Here is a 23,818-nt window from a genome sequence, read left to right as displayed (position 1 = left end):
TGGCTTCATCCAGTCCCTCACTAGGTGGGTTCTTACTGCAGGAAAGACTGGACAGGAGGAAGTTATTTCAGTCTGCTGTGACTTAGGACCTTCTGAAATGGCAAGAAGCAGGGTGTTTTGACCTGCATATCTCTTTGGTGTTGGGAGTTGTTTTATTTCTCTTATAATTGAGCAATTTTAATGCATCACTCTGTCTAGATTTAGTTTTTTTTAGAAATAAATTGAAAGTGTTTAGTGATCTGAGAATGCAAGACTAGGAAGTCTTGTTCAGAAGCATTGGCTGAAACATCTTGCTTACTGTTTGGATTTAGTGGTGGAAGCAGTATCTTCAGTCCTTAGAACTTAATTACTGTGTTCACACTATTGCAGAAGGAAATGAACATTTGGGAAAAAAAGTCTGTTTAAAAAAAAAATGTTAAAAAACCCCCTGTATTCTTATCAAGTAGTATGGCTCTGTTTGTTATATTGGCTTGTAACAGCTAACACTGGAAATCTTTAGAACAGAGGCAGGGGCTGGGACTGAAGTGCAGCCCTTGTTACAATGATGAGAGTTTGTTTTATGCTCCATTCTTAATGTGATACACTTACCCTTTGATATGCATTATTTCCTAAATCAATAAATAAGCTGTAATGGAAAAGGTAGCATTTAATAAGGAAAGACACTGTATGGGTTTCTTTTACAGATAACATAAAATATTGATTCTGCTATCAGACCTGTGTGAGGTTAGTTTAAATTGCAGAAGCTGGAGAATAGGGTCAGTTTATATCTATATCAATATATATATATATACACACACATATAAATATATATATTTGATATTGGGACTGTTAAGTATCTATCTAGTCTTAATTTTCTTTCAACTTCCAGATAAATCATGTGTTATTCTGGGGAAACAAGAAGCTATATTAATGAGCATCGAGTCCTTAATTACCCTCATGACTACATAATGGGGACACATTCATGTCATTTCTTTGTGCAATAACTTTTGCAAAGAACTATTTTTAAACTGATCATTAATTTTATGACCACAGAAATGAGATGCAAAATTTATGCTGTTGTCATTGGCACAAGTTCAAGGCACTACTGACATTATGTGTGATTGTAATGGAATGGCAGCCAACTAATGAGTCTATAGACATTTTGTTTGAGCATGCTTTGCTTTTAGATGTCTGATTAGGCAGTAATGCTTTCAATTATGCCTGCAAATTGTATCGGATACATTTACCTGATGCACATTGTTGCTTTATAGTTCGGTTTTCTATTACATAAATGCAAGTTGAATGCTTTTTCTTTAATTTATTGATGCTTTTGAGGTGTATTTTTAGGTACTTGGCACCTGAGGAGTAGTGGCTTGTGCTGCTCAACACTGACTCCTCTGACTGTTGAGGGAGTAACACACGGAGCTTCAACCAAAACTCTCCCGTAGTCTTTCTCAGTAGGTGGAGTATAAACTGCAGTGCAACACCTTGACAGAGGAGCATGTACAGTGGAGAAGGGGCAGAGATTATCCCGAGTAGGAATGCAGAAAACCCCACTGAAAAACAGGAGGCCTCGCAATGAACTGTCAGAGCAATATCCTTCTGTTTTAATAGAATATGCTCCTAAAATGTCTTAACTTTTCCATAACTAGTAGGTAAAACCCCAAGGTTGCTACTGTCATGTTCCAACCTAAATCATTCTATGATTCAAAGTAGATGTTTTCTTTTAGGAATGCACAGAAACATTGTGAAATGTTGCCCGTTAAAGATATGGAGCACACTGAGTCATCTCTCCTACCAAACTGCCTGCAGTTCTTCTGTACAAATTAGGTGACTTAGTGTGTACATTTCAGTGCGTAATTTAATTTACAAATGTTTTTTACTTTCATGAAAAAATTGGAATTTTTTTGGTTAACTTTAGTCCTGCAGGGTGACAGGTTGCTTGTACCTCTACTTAGTGTCTGTGACCTATTTTTCATGTAAAAATAGGTGGGTACCTGAATGGTGCATTGTATGTCATGGGATTTATAGATTTGTCTTTCTCAGTGAGGATTTTGTTCATGGAAGTCATAAAGCTTTTACTTAGAGTTTACTATCTACAGGATGTTTGGAAGACTGTGCACTCTCTAGAAGCACTGAGAGTATAATTTCTGACTTCATAATACCCCAACATTTTTTTTTTGTTTGTTTTATTTTACGGCATATTTTGAACTGGGGTATTGTAGACTTAAAATGGCCTCCTTGTTCTACTATAAATACACTTTCAGGGTGGCCATTATTCCTAGATTTTCAAATAAGGTAAATACCTGGTATATGGTATGCTGTAAATATACATACATGTGTGTATGTGTTGAAAAGACCTTCTTTTTTTCTGCATTGCTCAGCTTCTGTATGAATGCAGGGCACGCGAGTTTACTGAAATTGAAATCCAAAGTGTAATTAGAAAATGGTAGTATTGTGACTTAATTGAAGAGCAAGGTAACAGTGCAGCTATACAAACTTAGATAGAAATCACAGCTTCTCTGAAAGAGAGTAGGTGTTGCTGAGTGGGGCCAAATTCTCTGGATATGTTCTTTCTACACATGTGCCTACACAGGTACATATTTGTACCTGTATTTGTCATCCTTGCATGCTATTCATTTAGATATACTTAGGTTTGCTCTTACTGTTTAGCCCACTGATTGTGAGTGCTGGAGTGTGGTGTTTGTGGACATGGTTTTCTCTCGAAATACAGCCTAAAATTTCAAATTTATGCTGGCACCTTCATGGAGGTTAAATGATAGTATGCTTGAATAGCTTAAGACATTTTTGACTGACAACCATGGCTTATTTGTACACTATATACACACACATATGTAGCTGTGTGTGTATATATACATGCACACATGTATTATATATAGGTATTATGTAAATGAATGCATACATGTATTATATGCATTTTAGTACTAGTAAAAGTTTAGGAAAGGAAAAGGGTGGAACAACATTTGATAGTGTATAGGTTGTGAATATCATGTCTGCTCTTTATTAGATGATAGACTAAATAAGAAACAATATATATAAATGTAGACAGAGAGACAGGCAATTGCTGTTTGGCATGTAAGTGTGAAAGGTGATCATGGCATAATATTTTCTGTTTGTGTGCTGTCTGCTCTCTGGCTTTCTGTGTGGAAGAAGAGGTGAATCCTGGAGAGGGATAATTTACTTTTGGTTGGTTTGACAGGTGTGATGAAATGCAAATATTTTGATCAGATTAACACGATGGCTGGAGTGCTACTGGAAGATGGATGTGTCAAAAATAGATTGGAGACAGATTCAGATTCAAAGCAGTTGTTCCGTGGCATGAGAGCTAGAAATTAAGCTTTCCCAAGAAAAGTGTACTAAATTAATGAAGGGAAAACCTATTCCGTATTCAGTAATCTTAGGATGTAAAAGAATTCCAGCAAAGCAAAATTCAGGCTTTGTTGTCCTATTTGCATAGAAAACTTGATGTTCTTTGCTAACAACTGTGTTTTCTGGGCATGAACTCTGATTTTTTCATTACTAAATGGGAAGCAAAGGGGTAAAACTCTCAGCCTCGGCTAGCCAGTCTTTCTGATGAGATGCAACTGAGATGTCTGTAGAGAAAGATATTTTCTCTATGCATGGGGTTTATTTTTGATTCTAAGAAATTAGTTACCTGATCCAGTGCTCCAAAAGGGAATACATTAATACAAAATCATGTTTGGAGACCTCTGGAAGTCTTTCTATGTATGAATATACCAAAAGGTGATTCTTGAGCAATTTAGCTTGATATGCTTTTTAAGAAAGTTGAGGGTAATTTCATCGACTGGGGCATCAGCTTTATGATTTTGGTTTGGTCATGTTTGTCATATTTAGTTGGATTTTCCTCCTTTACAAAGGCTTTTAAAACTTTTGTTTTTCTTAAGGAACAATGCAGTTCATGTTATTTTTCCACCTGTTCTTCACTTAGATGGTATTTTAAAAAACCCTCAGAACATACACTGAGTTTTGGGAGGGAGAACTTAAATTGTGTCTAAATAAATGAGCCTTGACTAATATTGATTTCACTTTACCTTTCCCAGATAATGCACTCTGATTGGCGTAATGCATAGGTTAGCCAGTAATGCAGATTTTGTATATATTGTAATAAGGCTCTGAGTTATGTAAGAAATGAATCAACAGGATTCTGCATTAAGCCACAGGTTCACCGGGTGCTGTCAGCTGGCAATTCCATTTTTAGTTTAATGGGAGGAATACAAGCATACAGCATTTGCAAAGCAGCACCTAATTATGGTAAAGAAAAGCAAAAGTGGGTAGAGGGTGACAAAATGCTACCAACCGTAGTTTCATAGTTCCTTGGTGGGAAGTTGCAGCAGCTCCTTCCTGCTCAGGGGCAGGCAGAACCTGGGGGGTTTGCTGGTTCTCCACCTGCCAGTGTGTTCCTTGCCACCTCTTCACTTGTGGGTTACAAGTGCCCACGAGAAATGGGATTTTTTTCACTTCAGATCAGAATTGGTATCTTCCTTACTAATGAAAAGACTTGTCTCTGTGTTCTGTATGCGTTGGTATGTAAACTATTTTAACTACCAATGTATTATTTAATTTTACAGAACTGGAAGATGAGGAAGAGTTTGAGGGCTCTTTTTCTTCACCTCCTGATAGTGCCTCGATAGCATCCGACCGATGTGATAAAGACGATGAAGCACCTTCTGATGGTATGTGGCATATTTACCTTAGAATGTCCTAGATTTGCCAGTTTGCTATAAACTCATCTAATCAGATCCTGTTGATGCAAATGTTGGTGTTGGAAATCAGATAAACAGATAAGCATCACAGTTGGGCAGTCTTTATTACCTTTACATGAACCTTTAAAGGAACTGAAGAGCTCTCTCTAGTGGTCCTAGAGCATAGTGAAGCTATCTTGAATTTAGATGTTTTTTTTTAAAACTCTGTTTTTTCATAACAAAGTGTCTTCTGTAGATGCATATGTTTTTAAAGATAGATCAGTGGCTAAAACAGTGTGAATATTTGTAGTAACAAATTGTTTGTTAATTCAACATTATCAGATTCTTGCTTAATTTTATTGTGCTACTTAATGGCTTACTGTATTATTTATCTACTAAATAATGAAACAGTTTACATGATTGATAATTTTCTGCAAACTCCATGCAGATTAAGCTCATAAAATATTAAATTAATTATTCCTACAATGTTTCCTTCCATTAAGACACTCTCTTATAGAATGTTTTCATTATATAAATTTTAAATTTGAGTTTGCATTTAAAAAAAATATCTAGGCTACGCTCCATAGCAGTTTTCCATATTGTTTTATTTTTTATTTATTAAATTTAATGCTAAATGTGACTGTCCTAAAGACATGAACAGCTGAATACTTCAACAGTTAACAAGCTTGCTTTAGCATAATGTCCATATTTTTGAGAATCGTTTATTGTATACATAATATAAATATTTTGTATGGATAATATATGGCAATAAATTAAATATAGGTAGAAATAACTTAGCGTTGTATATTAATTTGTGGCATTAGAAGTTAGACTTACTAGTGAATGATGTTTTCTGACACGATATGATGATCAAACTGTGCAGACCCATCTCAAAATACAATTGCTGAATGAAAATATGCTTCCTGCAACATAGCACTCCACATTTTATGTTACCCAGATTATTCCCTTTGGAAACATAAATTGCTTTTATGAGGTATAAAATTATGTCTATTGCAGAACAGGGATAAGTCAAGTACATGCATAAGTGATAAACCATCTAACCACTGATTCAAAATAACGGATTTTTCTTGTATCCAGAACTCTGTAAAATGTGTAACAGTAATAATCACAGGTTTGTTCTGTTTTCTGTTGTGTCTTTGTTTGTTTGGGGTTTTTTTTTGTTTGTTTTATTGAGCTTGTTGCATTTTGGTAATGTGACCTTCTACTAAAAAAAAATCTAAACAAATCAAAACAAACCTTTCTGCTTTCTGGTTGAAATGTAATTGTTGGTAAAATTGAAAATGGCTTTTAGAAAACCCGAGGTAATTTTCTAAGCCACAGATGAAAGCGACTTTCCATGTATTTATTTTTGCTTACAAACATAATCTTAACATTACTTCTAATTGTAACTTAATAACATCTTACTGATTGCAGAAAGGGTATGTGGCAAAATAGCATGATTATTTAATAGGGGAAATTGTTATAGATTTGTTTCAAAACAGTTAATCAAGAAAAAAGTGATAATGTTCATAAACCTAAATAATGACTGGAGAGTGCTGATGCAAGAGTATGTAAAATACTGTATGAGTTTGTACAAATGGGTCATTAATTTTTAGCTTATTTTTAAGTTATGAGAGTAGGTATAAGAGCTGCCCAACAATATCTTGGCAAGTTCGTTCCAGTTTAGGTACAGACACAGGTGGTACAATTATGTTATTTATGGTGATTTGTACCTCTCTTTCTATGCTGTATGATAAATTAGCTTTACTTATCTAGTGTGAGCACAGCATGAGGAAAAGTTGAGAAGTTTGTAGATTTTGATTTGTAAATATTTTAAGTTATTGGAGTGTTTCTATTTTCCTCTTTGAACGTTGAATATGCCATTTTAAGACCAATTTGATTTTAATATAAATAGTCCATCATTCAAGCCTAGCCACTTAGGTTTTGTATGGAAATGTATGATGGGAGAATCTTATAAGAGGAGGACTGATTCTCAGAGGTGCCATTTGTTTCAGTTCTCATAGGCAAGAATTGATTTGTTGGAGCTTAATACTGTATTTTTGCTTTTTAGTATTATGCTTATTTTCAATATTTAAAACCTACTCAAGAAGCTGGGTCTGTAAGATGTATATTTGATCTTGTGTGGTTTCCAGTCTAGATTGGCAGGACTCTGTGCAGGTGTAAAACCTTGTTTGTGTAGGGTCCAGGCTCTGAGCATAACAGAGGGGAGTAACTGTAGGTAACCAAAATGAAGTGATATTTAAATTTACATTCAAGTCCATTCATATATTTATGTAGGTCCTCCTATATATTTTTTTTACAAAAAAAAAAAAAAAAAAAAAAAAAAAAGCCCATAGGGCATATTTACTTAGACTTCAAGGTCTTTAGGTCTTCTGACAGTGTCACTATTTGATTTTGCAGTTTCTGTCAAAATACAACTTGTGAAAGCACCCACTTTGTAGCAGATAAAGAACTAGTGTATTACATGTACATTACAGTCATTGTAAAATCCTGGAGTTTTTGTGTGACCTTTTTCTAATGGTGTATTAATTACAAGAGAGAGAATCCATTCAACAATAAGTATGGGATAACTAAATTAGCACAGGTCACCTAAAGGCCTTTTGTAAAATCTGATTGTTATGTTGTCCTTTTGACTTTTACCGTATGGTAGGCACTAACAAAGTATCTAAACTTTGATGGATTATAAACTCTAAACATGATATGTATTTTTCATAATGCTAATGTAATTTTCTAGGTACTGAAAAGGTCAAACCCCCACATCTCTGTGTGCATTCTAAGTCTGTCTTTCCTTTTAATATTTCTTTTTCTCTGTTCCTGTGGTTCAAAAGTTCACTCAGTTCCCAAATGGCCACCTAATTTTCCAGTTATTCCCTCAAGCCATATGTGTTTTGGTTTCTTTATGGTTTATTAGGTACTGTAGGAAAGTAGCATAAGTTATATCATCTAATGAAATTCAAGCACACTTCACTGATGCTTTGACTTGATTGCTGGCAGCAATTAAATCACAACGAAGGAGAATGATGCATAGGTTTACATGTCCAGACACCCTACAGAAATTGGAAGAGGGATAAAACACAACAAACCCCCCAAATAAAATAACAATCCCCAAAACAAGACAGACAAAACAAAACAGTGCTGCCAGGCACTCCATTCTTAACTTGATTTTTTTTTTATTGGCTAACAGCCTGATTGATAGCAAAATCATAACTTGCTCTATGCTAACAGGCAGAGTTCACTTGTAGGTTATTGTGAGCTGATAAAGGGTTAGATGGAGTTTTGATTTTCGCATTGGTCCTTGGTGCACCAGATTAATGGAATTTCAATGAGAGACTGGAGTAGTCACAGCTTTGTCAGAAAAACAGATGGAGATTCTATAGCCATGTCTGCTCATTAATACCAGTTGCCTGAAAGGTGTACTACTTCTCTATACAAAAGACTCAACATAATTGATTTTTGAGCGGGGTATTTTTTCACTTATTGATGACTAGGTTTCTTGCAACTTAAATGACAGATTTTTGTATAGTACCTTGTAAAACAATGTTATGTCTTGTAAAGTCTTACTCTCCGTCCATCTGTATTTTTTAGAGTGTGTGTAGTGGAAAATACTTCTGATCAGTTAAAAACCAGAGCATACTAATATATTAAAAAATTGAAACGGGTAATACTTGCTTTAAAGTCGGTAACAAGCATATTTTTGGCTTGAGACATTAAGGAGGAAAAAGTTACTGTGTTTCATCTAGTTTTCAGCTTTCTTAGGATGGTACTATATCTAGGTACAATGCCATGCTGAAGCTTTCCTGTTTAGCACTATAATCTTTATGATCTCAAGGGATTTTTTTTAACAGTAATTTTTTTTCCCTCTATGGTATAGAAACTTGATTCTGTAGTAGGAAATGTCATTAGTATTAAATGAACTAAGTTTACAACATGATAAGTACCGTGAGTGAACAGACCACTTCTGTAGAAGATATGTTTGCTGAGGTCTACAGGGAAGATGTGATTGGGTAATTACTGAGTCTAAAAAGATCACAGTGAATGCTGTGGTAAAATAATTCAGATTATCATAATTTCTGTGGAAGGTCTAGAAATGTTGTCTTGAACACATAAGGATGGAAGAAGTATTAAAATTGGGTCTGGGGACTTGTGTGCTCTTCAAATTTTCACGTTTGGCTATAGCTTATAAATAGAACATATTTAGTAGAAAATTGTAAAAAGGAGTGAGAATCTCACACTAAAAATTCCTCAGTGTTAAAGTGGAGTTAGATAGGGCCTAAGGAAAATGGAAGATTTTGAGAACTTTGAGGCATCAGAATAAATGAAGGGGTTCTGCTTCAACTGTTTGCTGTCAGAGTGCAGTCTTGAAAATGAGCAGGATTTATTGCTTCCTGAAGCATGCTCTTCTTGGTATAATTTCTGAATGAAATAATGGGCTTTCATGAAACTCCTCTGGAAAAGTTCTAAACAACTTTTTGCAGGCTTGAGTGAACTATTTTCTGTGAACTATAGTATTTCCTTTGCATGAACATAATATTTTGTATTATGATCAAGTGAAACAAAACAAAAAACTGACTAGATTTTGCATGCTGCTTTTTTTTGACTTTTATAGTCTCAAACACAACTACTGATTACATTTGTGTTTTTTCTTTATTTGGTAGGTGTAAAAGTTTGAATAGCATCACTGAAGAAGGGTAATGTTCAACATAAGACTTTATCTTTACATGACATGCATATAATTTTTTTCCCACTTTCTTCACCTACGTTCCAGTGGAGTTTATTATTTAGGCACTATATATTAAAGGAAAAATTGTCTTCCATCACTGAGCCGGTTAACCAGTATTAGCAACTAAGATAGCAAAGGTTTGAGAATGGAAAATGCAGCTAGAATTTTTGTCATCTTACCTCTAGTTTTGCCCTTCCTATCCCTACAGTCTTGTACTGGTTTACCACTATTTTAATACCATAGTCATGTACATGGAGAGGATGTCTGGTTACCTTGGGAATGACAGCTTCAGAAGTTTACCTGAGTTATTTGAGGTGGTTAGTAAAAATTTAGGAGATTAGGTATGTATCAAGTCAGAAAAATATCTTATTCCTTGTGTTTACATTTTCAAGCTTGATTTTAAAAAGATCACATTTAGGGGGATGGAAGATCTAGGTTTACTGGATGCTTTATCTTTGGTAAGAAGAAGTGACTTCTACTTTATGCTCTTATTTTAGGAGCTGGGAGGAGGCCAGTAGCATCAGTGCCATAGGAAATGGTTGAGGAAGGCCCTTTAGTATGCCATCCCTTTTGAGGGTATGCTAGTTCCTGTCAGAATTGTGACTGGAAAATAACAATTCTGTTTTTTTCATATATGTACATAATTTTAGGTTTTCATCAATGGCTTAGTAGGCTTTTGCTGTGTCTGAACAGATGTTGTATGGCAGAAGAAGTAGTATATTGCAATGTATTATGATTCTGCATTTCTGGGACACTTCTGGTTGAAAAGGTAATACAACCAATCAGAATTGTTTCATTCAGAATTCTAGGAAATTGTGAATAGCTGCTCAATCTGAAGCAGGAAGAGTGAAGCTTAAAATTTATTGTGTAGTATGCTGAAGCTGTCAGAGGAAGGATGCATAACTAGGGAATTAGGTGGAGGCAGTTATGGACAGTTTAGATGTCACCCAGAATAGTCTACTTTTCATTTTGTTCCATCAGCTTGTAAAAAGTTCCTCTTTAGTATGATTTTAATATGAACTGTGTTTTTAAAATTGAGTCTATGAGGATGTTGGTGCATGTGGGACCCTATGTGCATAAATTCCCAGATTCAAATCTGTTTGCTTAACAAATGAGAAAGTGTGAACTTTGAAATTGTCAGAGGCTGTGAAGAAGTTAAAGTCCATGTTGGATAGAAGTGACCATAAGAGTAAAGTCAATGCCTGAGGCAGATGTCTGCCAAGAAACATCATGTCATCTTTTCTAAAAATGTTGCATGGTGAACCCCAGTCTTCCTCAGCCATCATGTTCCAGTGGTGCACTGTGCTTGGTAGTAGTGGGTACATACATGAAACTCGTGTGTGTCCATTGACATTTGACTCCCTTTTTTCCATAATGTATATGATTATAGTATATTTCATGTTTTTCTCCTTCTGTCATGAATATATTTGAAGATTGGAAAGAGTCTTCATAACTTTCCACACTTAACAGTTGTCAAAACCTTATGAGAAGAAGAAACAGCTGAAGCAATTGCTTGTTTGTTTGCAGGATCCATAACAATGAGTGCAGCAGCTATGACATGTTTTGTGGAAGTGAAAAGTTAAAAAAGTGCATGTGAAATATGCAAAGCTAATCTAATTGATTTTGTTTTAAACCATTTAGACAGAAGGGCTTAATTTCTGATGGCAGCAGAAGTTTTAAGAGTAATTTTGGCCTGGTTAAAGTCAACAGTGAAGTTTAAATTGGCATAATGTAGGTTAACAGTGTGTACAAATTGATGATACTAAAACGTTTGAACTTCTAATTATCATGATGAAAAACTTCCTATTAAACAATAAACCCCTGTGTTCTTTGAACATTTACCTTTCTCCCATGGGAGAGATGACATGGTTTGTTGCTCATTTTATTTCAACTATATTGCCTCAGTGACTGAGCAATAACAAAACAGTCCTGTATGCTCCACCTCTAGGCAGAACAATATCCACAATAATAAAAAAAAAATTATCTGCTTACCTAATTTCTTTTTCATATTAGATAATAACTTTATTCAAGATCCGTAATGATATTATGGTTAAAAAACCAAAACAAAACAACAAGACCAAAACAAAACTGAAGTGCAATAGATTTTTCTGTTTATTTTGTTTGTTGGCCTAATGTTTTTCTAGATCAGTTCACAGGCATCACTAACAGCTGGAATAAAAAAGAAGAGGGAAGGTTTTCTTTCAGTCTCTTTGGCATGTGGTAAGCTTCTCAGGTGTGTTTTGGAGGCTGTTAAAGATGGATTTAGGACCTTAGTAATACTTTCCTCAGCTGAGTGAATTTCTATCTTCTGATTTCTCAGTAATTTCTTGTTCTTCCTGCCAAGCAAAAGAGGCAATTTCTATTCTGCTCTTTACTCCTTCCCTACCAGAAACTGTTGTAGATGGTAGCATTGCTCCACACCACTTCAGTGGCACTTTGAAGTGGGTACTCTTCTAGTACCTTTTCCTGAGGTGAGCCAGTCCAACAGATTGTGGCTACTTGGCTATGCAAGAGGCAGCTTTTCCCTCCTGTTATCTACCACATAAGACAGGAAAATAGGTCTTCCTTCAGCATATATTATGCAATATTCTCAAGCATCTCAGGAGAGACCAACCTCTAAAAAAACCATAATGGTTTGGTTTAGGATAGATGAGAAATATGTAAAACAGTGCTCTATGTGGTACTTCATGTTTTCCATGTCAAGGATGAGGCCTTAAACTGCCTGGATAGGAGAACCAACTTAAAAAAACCAAACCAGAACAAAAAACTTTTGCAATAAATGTAAGAATTAAAATTAAGTTTGTAGACTTTTCTTTCTCTGATTTGGTGATTAGGATTTTTTTTGCCAATTAATAATTTAATGCATGCAGTATAGTGTGTATCAGCTCTAATGAACAGAAAAAGATTTTCCCCATATTCCTGTTTTTGTGTTTTAACTGATTAGTACTTTCTGTAGAGGTGCAAAGTATCTATAGAGTTTAAACAAGTAGCAAAAGGGACTGTTTTCTGTCAGGTGTCATGCAATCCAAGCATTAATTTAGTGGATTTGGGTTTGTTTCCTTTTAAATAAAAGAGGCTGCAGTGGAATAATATTGGTGAATTTTGAGATTAAACTTTTATGAAAAAGTAAAAACTGTCATGAAAAGGTTTTAAAGTGCAAGGAAAAAAAGGGATTGTAAATTAACTTTGTGATATCCCCTATGGGCAAGCTCATAATTGCTCTTCTTGGGAACATGTTAAAGGTAATGTTCACTCTATAAAGATTTGCAGCAGGAACCATACTTCATTTGGGCATTTGTCAGTAGTCCTTGTCAGTTTTGTTGATGTTTACCTACCCAAGTAAATATCTCTGAGGAACTGCAGAGGAAACTATCTTTCAACAGAATTCAAGAACGGAGTAGCAGACTGAAAATGCCGAGTCCCATCTTTTATCCAACCTACAATTATTACTACAGTTTCTTAACTACTGCTCAGAGCCTGTTCACCATGTGCTATCATAACAACGATAGATACGGTGCCATGAGTATCTAAATCCTGTCTTAACTGCTTCTGGTAGTCTGAAATAGTTTTGGGCCCATTTGGGGCAAAGAATTATGGATGATTTTGTACTCCAAAACGGAGGAAAAACTCTTCTAGTCTAAATAAGATTTTCCTGGCCCTCTGAATATTTATTCTGTCCACCTGAACACACTTTCCTCAATGGAAGGTAAATCACAGTCTTAGAGTTACTTTCCAGAGATACCCCAGTCTTTGTATAAAACATCTTTTTGCTTGTTCATCAGCAGTTAAATTTATTTCTGTATATGGACATGAATGATGTATAAAAACTTGCAATGGATATTCAAAGGTTCAGTTAATTTATGTGCTGCTCAGATCTTTGTGCCTCATTAGAGGGGTACAGGGAAACAACCAATGTAAAAAGGATGTGAATGGGGGCAAAAGGGTGTTTGGGCTGTGTACATGGCATTGCTACAGGACAAAAATGGGATGGAGACAACTAAAGAGAAGGTGGTCCAAGTGTTTTTGGTAGGTAACAGATGCATAGCTCTTTCACAAGCATGGAACCAGGAAATGGGCCTTATTACACTTGCCTAGAAAAGAAGTTAATGGAAGTGTTGTCATTGACTTCCAATTAAAACAAATCTTGCCTGTTTTCAGGTGGAGAGTCTAATGTATTGTTTTAATCCTGTCCATTTTGTGTTCAGGAATTTAAATATGTATGCATAAAGGATGATGGGAGGAAAGGTTGTCTTTTTGATTTCTAGAACAGCTTTCCTTATAGGAAAGTAGGAGTGGACTAATTTTTCTCCCTTTAACAGCTTCTTCAGAAGCCAGCTTTAGTACTGAACTTTAAAAGGAAAATAATTGTTAAGACTAGCACGAACTTTTTTCATCAAATCTTCTTGGAATGTTTTAGTAAAATGATTGCTTTGTGTATATAAAATAACTAAACATTAAGAGCTGAAAAACAAAATAGTGGAGTCATAACACTGAGAAGTGCAGAGATGAGAGGAAAAAAATTGTCTATGTAACATTTGGGATCTTAGGTCAAAAACAAAGCCTGCACAAAATAAAAACTTCGTATTTACTTGTTAGCTACAACATATCTGGAAATTTCATTTGGAAATATGGACCATGTGATACACTTGATATAGGTGAATTTAAATATTTATTGCTTTTTAAGTACATGGCATACATTTTTTCTGTCTCGGATCGCTGGAATCTTCCAGTGCTCTCGTTCATTTGAGTGATATTTAGAATGTGGTGTAAAAATAATGTGAAAATGCCATAGTGAGCTAGTGATAATTGATTTACTCTATCACACTGAAATACCTCTTGTTTTCCTCTTTCTCCTCCCTTGGGCAATAATCATGGGATCAAGCTGCCAGTCTGTAGATATAATTTTTCCAGCAGTGCCATCTGGCTTCTTGGCACTGGGAACTGTACTGGCTTCTTTGCTGCTTCCACTGATTTTTGTCAAATGTTAGTTAGTTGATGAGATGTCTTTTGCTAGGGGGTGCCGATTTCCACGTCCTCTCCAACCCCCCCGAGTGAATATTGGTTTTGTTTTGGTTTGGTTTTTTATTGGTGGTGTTAAGGGGCTGCTTATATTGTGCAGGTATTTTGTTTGGTTTTGGTTTGGTTTTCTGTTGCTGTTTGGTTTTTAAAGACATTTCGGACAAATCCTAAGTTTTTCCTCAAAGAGCTCCTGTATTATCTATTGATTGAGTTTGTCCACCCATGTTTAAAATAGTTTGCCAGGATTTTTGTACTTTCTGAATATCACTGGCTTCATGCCTTCTCACAGTTTTTAATAGAACTTTGAAGTTAATGTAGACTTGTATATTTTTTTTTGAACTTTCACTTTTTAAAGTATCAAATATTAATTTATAATGTCTGTGTAAGATATGTAACAAGACGGGGTTTTTTTGTTGGTTGTTTTTCTTGTTTTTCGTTTTTTTGTTTTTTGTTTTTTTAATCACCAGCCAACAGAGCATCAGAAAACTACGATTTTATTTTTACTGACAACTTTTCTTAAACAAGAAAAAAAAAAAAGTATCCAGAAATGGTGGCTCAGTAGAACAAACACTTCTGAGTTTCTGTATTCAAAACTTAGATGCATTTCACTGCCATGCAAGATATAAAGATGGTGTTGATAGAGAGTTAGAAAGAATGTTCTGAAAACCGTATTTTAATAGAGATGGGAGGGAAAAGGAGAATTGCCTAGACTAGTTGTCTTGATCTAAGCTATTTTTGTAATTTATTTTTTTTTAAATTTCCTCTACTTGTCAGAGAAACATTCATTAAGGGGGAAGAAGCATGAGAAGCTGAGGATCGCAACAAAATAAAAATAAGAGTTTCAGAAAATGCATTTTTATTCTGCTTTTAAAATAATTGCCTTGAATATTTTTGGATTTATATTTTTTTATTCACCAAAGCCTTTTCTGATATTAGGTAAGTGAGCACCTATTAATCAGGACAAGGCAAAATAATTTAAATCTCTTCTACTTTAAAAAATTTATTCTAGCCACCATTTTCAAGTGCTGTGTCTCAAAGGAATGAATTACACTCATCCCTGGGTTTTAATATAAATTGTCTTTTGTGTTGAAAGTATTTTCTCAAAGTTGTTCAAGGTAACCTTGTGAACTCTCAGACATGAACAATTGTGTTTAGTTGGCTTATTGGAATATCTTTGTATTATATCCCTAAGAGTAGAAAGTGTAGTGCCTTTTTTAATTATATACTATTAAACGGCTGTTTAAATCGATATTATTGTGCTTTCTGAGCACTGAAGAAATTGTCTGGTACTGGAAATGATAGGACAAAAAAAATCTTACCACAGGATAAAGGAGGGCCTTGGTGAGGTTTTTGTAGCAGTTGGTTTGAATTAAATTTCAAGGTGTCTCTTTATAGTAACCTTTTAATGATGGCAACGACAGACAGGGTGTCTGAACGTGGGTCTCCTTATCAGTAACTTGACACTGATATGAAATGGGTATTTATAACACATGCGTTCAGTTGAAAGAATGCACAGAAAGGGCTATAATATCAAAGTTTGGCAAGCATAGCTAAATATGCATTATCCATTGTTAATAGTAGAAATCTTAAGTCCTTAGGTTCATAGAATATATTCACTCATGGAAGATTTTAAGGGCGTAGGTATATAATAATTTTCTAACATAGCATCAAATCCGCTTTTTGTTTGTACCTAAACGTGAAGATAAAATGTTGCTGCTAATCAGTTGTCTGGGATGCCACCTCATTAAGATTTACACGATCATCAGAAATGCCCCGAATTGTTTGTTGGCTGTATCCTAGCTCAAATATATAAAGGAGTTATCACAGCATTTTTCTTTAGAATAGCAGGGAGTTCAGTGACCTTTTGTGGCAAATTATGTAGAAAGAAAATATTTATATTCATTTAAAATAACCTCCATGAAGAAATAGTCTCATTACCCTGTTTGATCAATTCCTTGCAGCCCGGGCTGCAGCATGCTGCTATTGCCATTGGTTGATGGAATACACTGAGAAGTGGCTAATGGTGATGGTGCTCATCAGGACAGGGTTCAGCCAGCGGTCAGCAACAAATAATTCAAGACTGTTTCTAAGTTTGTGGCTGGTGGAATTTGCTTCTTGCCCCAAGCCAGCAGCATTGCTGAGCTGGGCTATTTGATTAGAGGAGAAGCATATTTGCTACTTAGCAACTGCACATTTGCACAACACACAGACCTATACTGCCTCCAAAGGTTTGCCTTTTGTGATGGTTGAAGAATACTTTTCTGTTGATTGACAGACAAAAGAGATCTTTGCAATGCAGAAGAGTTTACAACCAATTTTTTCTTTATCTTTTGTAAACTTATCGGAGGTGTTTCTTAATTTAGCATTGCCTGATGCCGAGTCGTGTATGCAGCAACACTGTCCATGATTTGATCTCTGACATACAAGCTATTACTGCTATGCGTTTTTAAGGGACAGATGCACACTTAGGCTTTATCATTGATGTGTGCAGCTTTTTTCCCAGCAGGTCATCTTAATGGAAATTATTATCTACTGTATTTCGAAATAAATTTCAATATGTATATTGCTATCTCCCATTCAAGTGTGATGTTCTTCTTATGGCAGATGATGATAAAACGAGAGCTGTTTTATTCTTAGTGGGTTTTTTCAGTATATTAACTGAAGTGCAGCAATAATTGCAATTCTGATAGAGTGTGTGCTTGTGTAAATTTTCATGTAGCATTTCCCACAGGAAGTGAGTCTACAGAAGAAAATGTGTCTAGTCAGTAAAGACAAAGGTATTTATAACACCGGTAATCCTTGAAAAAAGTCTTTCTTTTTCCTAAATTGCCCGAGATTTACAGTCCTAGGAGGCCAGGGCAAGAAAAAAACAAACTTTTTTTTTTTTTTTTTTTTTTTTTATGGCTTTACAGCTCTTTTCACTCCTGGCCCATATTTTATTGGGGAAGTTTCCATACTGCCATAGTGGAGCAATAAATTGCTGATGTTGGTTACCGCAATGTTGCCTGATAAGTACAGCTAGTGCTAATGTGGATTTTTGATGCAGATACCTGCTTGCATATTTTCCTACGGAAAAGATATTTTTAGCTTTCATAACTAAAACTGGTGAATACTCTTTGAAGTGGATTTTACTGTCTGTTAACTGTCTCTCTCAAGGGATTGGGAGAGTTAAATAAAGTAGGAATGCACAGTAAAGGAACTGTGGGCCATATTAGCATGGCTAATGTAAGCATCCAGGAGTTTACTTACCAATAGCCATTTCAGTGGCAATTAAGAGTCAAAAGAGGACAGGAAGAAAGCTCTCTGATATGGTGAGGCAATAATAAACCCCAGATGTCCCACTAAATCAACATTAAACCTAACAAAGTTTTAAATCTTTCATGTCAGATTTTTTTTTTTTATTATTCAGATGAGCAATTTTAAATAAATCATAATCACATTTAGGCTTTTCAGAAAATTTTGGGGATGGGGTGTGGATGCGAGACAAAATGAAAGCTATGAGGGGGGAGTTGATGGCTCTTCTGGGGCAGAAGTATCTGAGGTGTGCATTCTGCTGAGCCAGCAGAAAGGCACAGAAATGGGTGTAGCTGTTGTTTGGGAGGCCCTGGATGGGCTGATGGGTGAGTGACTTTATTCTCTTCCTTGTTAAATTTGACGTGTGTATGTACAGACTTTTAGAAAAGGGTTTTAATGTACTGGTAGGGTTTCACAGCCAGTAGGAAGAGGTGTTAGTTTTGGATTAATTTCCAAGACAGTCAGAATTGTGGTAGTTTGATAAGGTGGCTGCTTGTTATTCTGCTGAATTGCCAAAGAGAGATGCTTAGTCCCAGCTGACTTATTTTATGTACCTTGATACCTGTTAAGGTGCTACATGTGTTTTCCACAGATTTTTTTTTTTTTTACTATTTTCAGTAATATATGCAAAATGAATTACTGTTGGTTTTTTTGGTTTGTTTGTGGTTTTGATACCATTTTGCAAGCACTTTTTGCAAGTAAAATATTTAGGAACTGGCACATTACCACTATCAAAATGCAGCTATATCCAGGATAGAGTGAAGTAGGTTTTACAAAAGCACTATAAACAATACCCAGAAATTTAAGTGCAGGATATGAGGAATATCTTGCCTAATTGAAATGACAAGGGGGATTTTGCATAGGTAGGTGCAATTATTCATATTGGAGGTGGGCCAGAATGCTGGGGTTATTCCCCTCATCTTGCTAATTAGGCTTTCAGTTTCATTAACAGTCATTGAGATATTGAGTGACTGATTTGTGTATGACCATAATCATAATACATATATAGAATATTTTATTTTTCATTTTTCTGTATAAGCATTTCTTGGATTATGTTAAGAAGTCTGTAAAATATTATTACAGATAATTTTTGGTTGTGTAGCTTAAGATAGGTAGAAAGAAAAGAATGTTTTAAGATGTGCAGAACAAAGAATTTGCAAAGACTGAAGGAAGCAAGTCTATACTTATTTTTGGGTAGACTATGCCACAACTAAGCCACTACCATATGTATGTTAGTGAATTTTATTTTCCTTTTCTCAGACAGAATCTACAAGGATTTCTACATTTAAAAATGCAAATGTTCAGAAAGGAAATTAATCCTACTTTATTGTTCTTCCAGAATGTTTTCAACTTGGTGTAAATATAAGTTTGAACATGTCTGAGGATTCTACAGTTCTTGTTGTCTCTAAAGCCCTAATTTAGAAAATATAACTTCATGTGTATGGCTTCTTTAAATTCCTTTGCCACTGTAATTAATTGTCATTGGATTTTTTTCCCCGTGTTAATTGCCTTTGTCCTTCAGAAACAGGCATTTTGATAGAGGTTTTGTTCGATTGTTTTCATTTTTGGGGAATAATAATGAGTTGCAGTGGTTCATACCATACTACGTTGATACCAATACCTGTTTGTTGTTTTGGAAAGGACCTTGAGTGTCTGAATCTTAATTAAATCTCTAGGTCAGTCTTTATTCAAGTGACTTCATTTGGAAGCTTTATGATCAGTGTCATCTTAGGAATCTCAGAATTTCTTTACTCTATCTGCAGTTAGTGACTACTCAGGTCTTAAAATTTAAATGCCTTTCAATTAAGAACACAAAAATATAAACTAAGAGGTGAAAATATTGTCCAAAAAGCAAATCTACTGTGTCAAAATGTTTAAAAGCCAAAAAATCGTATTTGTGAAACTGACCAATGGTAATTGCCTTAAAATTGAGAAATAAAATCAGTAGCTTGGAAGTGGAGTGGTTTAAGTTTTTGTTAGGGCTCCCATTACCTTTTAACAATTAAAACAGAGTAATGCTGTTTTAAAGTAGCCATTATAATAAAGAATGTGGCTACAATATAACTACTTATTCTGGTTTCCACTGAGGCTGTAATTTGTCCCTATGTTTTGATACTTAACACTGGTGATCATCCTGTAGGTCTTTGTGGATCCTTTGAGATTTGGATGCAGTTTCATATCTCTGGCTTTTTCATGTTAGTTTCTTCATCTGTAAGATTGTTCTAATTCATATACCAGTGACTGGTAATATTTTGAACAATGGTATCTTTGTGTTGCATTTCCCTTACAGAGAAGTAACTTCTTTTGCCAGTATGTTTAATTGGCTAATACATACAGTGTCAAACAAAATGGTGTTCATGAAATAAGAACAAATAGAAAAGTGATTAGTCATTTTAATTATTCAGTATACCTCTAGTGTTGCATAGAAAAGGCCTTTGGTAATGATATGAAGCCACAGACCGGTACAGATAATACATGAAGAAATTGATCTCCGAGTCTTGCCTTTTAGTACTTCCATGTCACTGGCTCCTATGTAATGTTTTCCAGCACAATTTGGTCAAGTATTTTTCAAGACTTTGTTGTTAAAGTATATTATTTTTGGAGGACTGTGAGTTTATGTGAGGAAATCTGTTGTATATGCAAACACTTTTGTGGGAACCAATATAAAAAAGAACCTTTATAATAAAATTTTTTCAATGCTGTCTTGGTGCATGTCATATATTCATTGGCTACTTATAGGAGTTCAGTTTAAGTACAAACCAAAGCTGTTGATTTAGCTTTTAGAATGAGAAATGGAAAAAAAAAGGCGCTATGAAAATTGGCCAGGTGCCAATAAATGTACCTACTGTTTTTCATGGGTCATCTTCTTTTCATTAGATCATGGCAGTTTTGGAATCTTCTCCTGTATATGTGCATCCTTAATTTGAATACCTCTGCGCTTCAGAGAAGCTAATCAGGTTAAAAACAAAAAGTGGGAGAAAAAGTTGTGAAGCAGTTATGCAAATATACTGGTGGAAAACCTAGGTTGTACAGAAGATGTGTAGCAGAGATTGGAATTAAATCTTATTATATCAGCTGAAGTCCAGAGAATATTTCCCTCCTTTATTAGAAAGGAAACTGTCAACTAAGAACATAACTGTTAACTAAGCCAAATCAGATGATTAGGAGCACAGCAGTACTGTTCTGTGCATTACCACTTATTATTCCCATGTTACTGTGTTCAGGCTTTAATAGTCAGCATTCTTCTGCTTTGGAACTTTTTCACCGCTGCGGGAGACCCATGCTCTTGATGTAGAGGAAGAGGAAGAGTAACTAGAGCTCAGTGAAGTCCTTAAACTAAAACTGCTTACTTTTACTGTAGATATTTTGGGTGGGGTTTTTTTATGTGACAGTAAGAACTGAAAAAGTGGATGTTCAAACTGAGGGAAAAATTTGGCTTTGAGACAGATTTATGTCCTGAAATACCACCACTTTCAATGTGCTATTCATATGTGTCAGGTAACAGCATTTGTACCCGATCTGATTTTATATTTAAAAAGGAGAGGAAGGAATGGCAACACAATTAGGATAAAACGTTGTTTTCTTAGAAAATAATTTAATTCAGATAATCAGAGTAATCTTACTGCTTACTATAAGGATCCCTTTTGTGGTCTTTTCCTCAGTTTGTCAAGCTGACGTATGCTATAGCAATCAGAAGAAAGTATGCAGCGTTCAGTGAAATGCATGGCATGAATCAGTAATATGTGACATCCCAGTCTTATACTTGCTGCAGCCTTCCCTCCACCCCTTTTCTCTCCCTCCTTCCTCCCTCCAGCTGCTTACAATACTTTGAAAAAAGAGTGTGTGCATGTGTGAGGTGGGGGAGAATCAGTGAAGTGGTACAGCAGGCCAGAAAATTAAATGTTTTTCCCTGTAAACATTATTTTAATTTAAAAAAAAACCCATCCAAATCAAAACTTAACATAGTGAAGCCAATAACGTCTCTAGAAAAAAGTGAATACTGCTTCTCTTTACAAAACAGAGCTGATCAGTGGCAAAATAGCTCTGACTTGCCTATGACTGCAAAAGGAATGTGGTTAAAAGCCAGAGCTAGTTCTACTTTTTCTAGCTCCTGCTTACATGGTAAGATCTCTCTCTTATGTCTCACACTTTCCAGCTTTCTGAAGTTTTTGACAATTTCAAATGGATAGTAAAGGGACATAGGGTGAACTTTTTTTTTTCTGACCTCAGAACCACATCATTTATTAACAGATGTCAACTTAACGTGTATACAACTTCCATGGCTTTGAGTGTTATTTTAAATGGTAAAAGAACTTTCTTTGGTTGGGTTTAAACTGGTGCTGCCTTCTGAAGTACAAGAGGTGTTTCTGGTGTTGTACTGTCTTAATAATATTATTGTCTTTAATAATATTTTTTTAATATGAAAACTGTGGCATACCATTAACTGTTTTAAAATACCATATTCCACTCTTATTTTTTCAATATAAAAAATAATTTTGATAATATAAGATGTAGGTCCCCAACACCCCCACCACACCTCCCCAGGAGCTGTAGCAGTGCATTAAACTGCTGACCCAGACGCTGAAACTGAGTTTTTCCTTACTGGTTTATTTGAGGGCATTGCTTTTTAATTTAATGAAAAAAGTGGTGGTGCAATTTAATGAGTCGGTATGTAGTCATATCCAAAGTAGTAAAGTACATTCTGGAGGCAATAATAGAATGCTTTCTGTCTGAAAGCTCACAGATAACTTAGATGAACTAGTGGAAAAGTTGATGAAAGTTACTCTTCAACTTGCAAGTGATGGAAGTGATTTGGGTTCACTTTAAGAACAGCAGCCTAAAACTGAGCTGCCTGAGTATTATCATTACTCCAAACCAGCATAATTACCATTAGGAGAGAATTGGTTCTTTTAAAGGAAAAAATAATGAAGGGAAAACTTCTTAAAATGAGTTTTATTTCATTTTTCTTATAAAATTAGTCTTTCATTTTGTTGATTAATGCTTGAGTTTAAGATTTTGATGTAGGCATTTCACCATTATAATTCTGAAATATGGGAAGTCCTTGAAAACATTCCCGGATTGCCTTCTGTCTGTCTGCCTTGTAAAAGATCCTTTCAGTTAAATGGACCATCCTCCTTAAATGATGTCATTAGCTTGGATTGAAAAGACATTGCCTGCAGGGAAATCATTTAATTGTCTTAAAGTGCTCTACTTCTGTAGATCTTGAAGCAGCACCCTCACTTCCATCTTTGTATCAGATAATTCATCTGAAATTCTGTTTTTAATCTCTGACGAAATATTGAGATGTAATTTCCACTTTTATTGGAGAAATTTGAGACCTTTTATAGTCTTGTCTCTGTCAAATGGATGGAAAAGTTTCACTTGTTGAAATACAAATGGTAATATCTTTTTTTTTTTTTTTTTTTTTTTTTTTTTTTTTTTTTGGCTTGAAGAATTAATTTAACTTGCATTCATGCAGTGCTTTATAAATATTAATGTTTTCAACTCTTTCATTTCACCAGTACCACAATATACTTTTTATATGTTTATTTCTAAAATTGATAATATTTGCTTGTTCAAAATCTGCAAGTTAAGTTTTAGGGATAAATGAAACAACAATTTGAAAATGTTGAAGTTAGTTTGGGACAACAAAAACAATGACCATCCGCTATTTTTTCATTGGATGTACAGTTTTTCAGTCATGTAAAAGTCAGTTTGTCAGGGGTGCTGGGAATTTTTAATCAAGTAGGCATTCAGACCACCACAATAGAAAACCTATTGTATATCAATGAGCTATTACTTTATATTACTTTATATATTGTATATTTTTATCTGTTGAACTTAGGTTTTTAAACTGTTATCCATTTAATCTTAAATACTACAAAGCAGGGAGAAGTGTGTATTTAAAAATTCAATTTTCTATATATGCAGTTTCTTGCTTAGGGAAAATCTTTAAGGAAAATGTTTTGGTGGGATGCAGAAGACCTAGAGCTGCAGATTTGGTGTTTGTTTTTCTTTTAACACTTCCTACCAATCTCCAAGCGAGACCGAATTGTTTATT

General features: G+C 35.0%; 1 protein-coding gene across 4 annotated transcripts in view; it reads left to right on the top strand.

Annotated features, from left to right (window-relative positions):
* The window catches only part of SKAP2 (src kinase associated phosphoprotein 2), a 120,407-nt gene that overhangs the window by 19,170 nt on the left and 77,419 nt on the right, over positions 1-23,818 (top strand). For all 4 annotated transcript variants that reach the window (XM_030445850.1, XM_030445852.1, XM_030445851.1 and 1 more), the window contains exon 4: positions 4,590-4,694. In XM_030445850.1, the coding sequence (XP_030301710.1) occupies positions 4,590-4,694 (105 nt within the window). The remainder of the gene's footprint in view (positions 1-4,589; positions 4,695-23,818) is intronic.

The sequence above is a fragment of the Calypte anna genome, chromosome 2 (genome assembly GCF_003957555.1).
Source record: "Calypte anna isolate BGI_N300 chromosome 2, bCalAnn1_v1.p, whole genome shotgun sequence".
Taxonomy (NCBI): Eukaryota; Metazoa; Chordata; class Aves; order Apodiformes; family Trochilidae; genus Calypte; species Calypte anna.
The sequence above is the reverse complement of the archived record's forward strand: the minus strand, read 5'-3'. Positions and strand labels throughout refer to the sequence as shown.